General features: G+C 45.2%; 1 protein-coding gene across 1 annotated transcript; it reads left to right on the top strand.

Annotated features, from left to right (window-relative positions):
- Nucleotides 1-408: 408 nt before the first annotated feature.
- Nucleotides 409-4,235, top strand: LOC120967878 (receptor kinase-like protein Xa21). The gene is made up of 2 exons (XM_045230688.2): nucleotides 409-3,457; nucleotides 3,539-4,235. Exons 1-2 carry the CDS (start codon nucleotides 448-450, stop codon nucleotides 3,904-3,906), a joined length of 3,378 nt encoding a protein of 1,125 aa, XP_045086623.1. The 5' UTR covers nucleotides 409-447; the 3' UTR covers nucleotides 3,907-4,235.
- Nucleotides 4,236-4,926: the final 691 nt, after the last annotated feature.

The following is a 4,926-nucleotide window of genomic DNA, read 5'->3' as shown; positions in this document are numbered from 1 at the left end:
TAGATGGAATAAAGCGAGTGCCAGTTGATCTGGAACCATTGTGTTGTCTAACGCTATCCGCGCCTGATCTCAAACCAGCCTCTGCATCGTCGGCAAACGAGCCCGGCGTCAGGCCATCTTTTCATTTCACCGCCGTGGGCTTAGGGAGTTTTTGAACATTGGAGGAGGGATATTTGGCCAGCCAAACTGTGCCCGCATAGTCTCGCCACAGACGTAGCAGCAGTGGATCACTGTGCAGTCCGCGGTCATATGGTCATTGGTACTGCACTTCCAGCACCATGATTTGGTCTTCTTTCCTTAGAAACAATATATCCGGGACCATGAAACCGACGGGTCCATGCAACTTGCCTCCCTGCAAAAGAAGGAAAGAAAAGGAAAGAATCATTATATAAGCACACCAAGCTTCTAGCTAGTCTGAAAACCAGCCTCTGTATACGTCGCCTAAACATGTCGACCATGATAGTCATGCAGTTTTTCGTGTTTGCCTTACTCTGTCTCCCGTGTTGGGCCAATGCCGTGCATCTACCCACCTTGTCAACTGCTCAAACTGCCACAACAAGCAGCGCCACTGACCACCAAGCGCTCATGTCATTGAGGTCTCTGTTTAAAGGAGATCCATTCCAAGCACTGACTTCATGGGGAAACCAGTCGATCCCAATGTGCCAATGGTGCGGAGTGGCCTGTGGCACGCGTGGCCACCGCCGCGGCCGTGTCGTCGCACTGGATCTTCGTGGACTCAACCTTGTTGGCACCATTGCCTCTTCCATAGGTAATCTAACTTACCTCAGGCATTTTGGCCTCCAAGAGAACCACTTTTACGGTGCCATACCATCAGAGGTTGGACATCTCGTACAACTTGAGTATCTGAACCTCAGCAGGAACTCCATCGGCGGCGACATCCCGCCTACACTGGCCACTTGTGTTCAGCTTCAAGTCATTGATCTGAGGCACAACATGCATGAAGGTTCGGTGTCCCGGGAGTTAGCATCCCTGCATAATCTTGAGGTACTGGCTCTTGGGTACAACAACCTTACAGGAAGTATCCCTGTGGAGATTGGAAACCTGAAAGCTCTGACCAGTCTTCTTCTGAACTCAAACATGCTAGTAGGAGAAATCCCAACACAAATAGGAAATCTTAGAAACTTGACCGATTTAGATCTTTACTTCAATGGTTTGTCAGGTTCTATTCCTGCCTCTCTTGGAGGCCTCCAGAAATTACAAATTTTGTATCTATCAGAAAACAAGCTCTCAGGGCCGATTCCACCTTCCCTAGGAAACCTCTCATCTCTAAATGTTCTAGCTTTCGAAGAAAATGGCCTAACTGGTAGCATCCCTGAATCGTTAGGAAATATGAATCTCCTCAACGCCCTTTGTCTCACACTTAATAGCCTTACAGGCTCAATCCCTCCCACTCTTGGAAAACTCAGTTCGCTCGTTGGGTTGTATCTGACTGGGAATCAACTCGAGGGTACTATACCACCTTCTCTCTACAATCTTTCATCCCTCCAAGTTTTAAGCGTGCAAATTAACAACCTCAGTGGATCTATTTCAGATGACCTGGGTAATAAGTTTCCACAACTTCAGCTACTTGGCATGAGCAGTAATCAATTTCATGAGTCCATCCCAGAGTCTTTGTGCAATGCTTCAATGCTTGAAATGGTTCAATTGGGTGCCAACTTTCTTACCGGAGTAATACCAAAATGTCTTGGAGCTACCATGAAGAGCTTATCGTTACTGCATCTCTCATTTGGTCAACTAGAGGCAAGGAATGATGCGGATTGGGACTTCATTTCTAGCTTGACAAACTGTAGTATGCTGAAGAAGCTGAGTCTAGGCAATAACAAACTAGAAGGGGTGCTGCCCTATTCGATAGCAAATCTTTCCACAAATTTAAGATTTTTCAGCGTGTCGGACAACATGCTACGGGGAAATATACTTGAAGGAATTGGAAACCTTGTCAACTTGCAAGGGTTGCAGATGAATGGTAATTTCCTAAATGGAAAAATTCCTGAATCAATTGGCAACCTTGGGATCCTGGTTGAACTATACTTGTACAACAACAGCTTATCTGGACCAATTCCACCAGTATTTGGAAATCTCACATCACTAAATAGACTCGTCCTCACCCAAAATGTGCTTACTGGCTCCATACCATCCAGCCTTGGAAGTTGTCCTTTTGAGACACTAAGCCTACAATTCAATCAGCTTGTTGGTCCTATACCAAAAGAGATTTTCCTCATATCGACACTGTCTGTTTCCATGGAGCTCCAAGGCAATAAGTTAACTGGGACAATTCCTTCAGAAGTTAGTAATGTAGTGCATCTTGGATCTCTGGATGTGTCTGACAACAGGATAACTGGCTTAGTTCCTGCCTCTCTAGCTCAGTGTGGAAGTTTGCAGTATCTCAGTATGGAAGGAAACCTACTTCAGGGCACAATTCCAGCATCAATATCACAGATGAAAGGCCTTCTAGTTCTTGATGTTTCAAGAAACAACTTGTCCGGGGACATCCCAATCTTCCTTGGGGACATGCAGGGGCTCGCTACCCTGAATATATCATTCAACAATTTTGAGGGTGAAGTTCCAAAACGTGGATTATTTCTGAATGCAAGTGCAGCTCTGATCGAAGGGAACTATGGCTTATGTGGAGGTATCCCCCAATTTAACTTGCATCCCTGCTCAAACCATACATCCAAGAAGTGGTCACACAAAATTGTCGTGTTTATCTCAGTAGGCAGCGCGGTTCTTTGCATCATCTTAGTACTATTTGCAATATTTGCACGCCAGAAATTGAGAAGCAAGTTTACTAAGACAGGACGGGTTCCATCACTCCATAGTGGACAGCATATGAGAGTTACCTATGCTGAATTAGTGAGAGCAACAAGTGGTTTTGCTTCTGAGAACCTCTTAGGCGCAGGAAGCTTTAGGTCCGTGTACAAAGGAACAATGATGGATGGACATCAGGAAGTGGTTGTCGCTGTGAAGGTGCTCAACCTCGAGCAGCGAGGGGCATCTCAAAGCTTTGTTGCAGAATGTGAGACTTTAAGATGCATTAGACATCGAAACCTTGTGAAGATATTGACCGTTTGTTCAAGTATTGATTTCAGAGGTCTAGACTTCAAAGCTCTAGTATTTGAGTTCATGCCGAATGGAAATCTTGATCAATGGCTACACGGCCGTCTCCTGGAAGATGGGGGCCATGGGGTGCTCAGTCTTACCCAAAGGATAGACATTGCCATTGATGTAGCTTCAGCACTCGAATACCTTCACCACAATAAGCCAGTACCAATAGTTCATTGTGATCTTAAGCTAAGCAATATTCTCCTCGATAATGACAAGGTTGCCCATGTCAGTGACTTTGGACTTGCAAGGTTCTTGCACCAGGATGATACTAGCCTCCCAGAGATATCAAGTGGTTGGGCTACAAGAAGGGGAACAATTGGATATGCTGCTCCAGGTTTGCCATTAATCACCGATGTTCATCTTTGTTGTACCAATTTCTCATTCGAAACTAATTTCACATACATTTCTTTCCCAGAGTACGGTCAAGGAAATGAAGTCTCGGTCTATGGTGATACCTATAGCTTCGGAATACTGTTGTTAGAGTTGTTCACTGGTAAAAGGCCAACTGATGGTGAGTTTCTGCAAGATCTAAACCTACATAGTTACGTCGACATAGCACTGAGAGACCAAGCCAGCAACCTGGTCGATCTGTGTTTATTATCTTCACTGGAGGAAGGGACAACCATGAGAGCTGCATGCATCACTTCAGTTCTGCACATTGGGATATTATGCTCGAAGGAACTGCCAACTGATCGCATGCAGATTGGGCATGCTATGAGAGAGCTACTGGCGATCAGAGACAAGTATCGCACACACCTATTGAGTGAAGGTGGGTCCATTTAAATGCTTGATGGCCTCGCTTCATTGTGATCAGTATTCATCATAATACCAAAACAGGAGGTGATGCAAGCTTTGTTGCTGCAATTCACTAGACAACTAATATGCATGTCTTTCGAATGGAATTTCAACATTATATGGAAATGGTTTGTGAACAATGGAAGCTGCACAATGCAATGTATCTTAGCCATAGGTTCACCAAAATTCTAGTTGGAACTTATAGTGTAACTGGGATCTTCCTGGTGTTAATGTATTCTCTTTATTGAGAAAACCACATGTTTTTTTCTACATTCCTATCTTGAGGCAAATTATGTAACTACAAGCGGTAGCAGGGCCTCGGTAGCAGAGAGCGAGGTGAGCTCATGCCCCGATGATGGTGTCGCGAGATACCCGTAACTATAACATGGACATCATGCAACTACATAAAATTGCCATGTTGATAATTGTAACTTTGATTGCGGGTAACTGCACTGGTGCTATGATGGTAACTGTAGTATGAACAATTGGGTAACTATATAAGTGCCATGGTAGCAACTATAACCTGAATTGTCAGGTATCTGCACGTTTCCTTTTTTGACGAAAAGATGGTCCTAGGGCCATATTTCATTGATTAATCAGAAGGAGAAATACAAATTGCAGTAGAGCTACAGTTAGGGAGATCAGCGTGTTTTGGAGCTGGTTTCCAGCCGGCACGACCAGTATACAACAACAACAAGAAGATGATATGCAGCACTCAAGGTGGCTCAAAGAGTCTGTCTAACAGGTTTATACCAGCCGCCGACCAGCTTCTCGCCTCATCCTTGATGCGTCCCATGAGCTGTGGAACAATGCACTCGGCGGCGTTGAAGACACGGTTGTTGCGTTCTTTCCAAAGCATCCAGGAAACCAAGCAGATGGCCGATTTCCATGTCTTCTTTTCCTCACCCTGGAGCAAGCGCAGCTGCGCGCTCCAATTGTCTTTCAGGGTTTGGCTTAGCAGTGGTGCAGCCACCATTGGCCTGAGCTGCAGGAAGGAGCCTCCAAGAT

Source organism: Aegilops tauschii, chromosome 7, assembly GCF_002575655.3.
Source record: "Aegilops tauschii subsp. strangulata cultivar AL8/78 chromosome 7, Aet v6.0, whole genome shotgun sequence".
NCBI classification, from domain to species: domain Eukaryota; kingdom Viridiplantae; phylum Streptophyta; class Magnoliopsida; order Poales; family Poaceae; genus Aegilops; species Aegilops tauschii.
The sequence above is the reverse complement of the archived record's forward strand: the minus strand, read 5'-3'. Positions and strand labels throughout refer to the sequence as shown.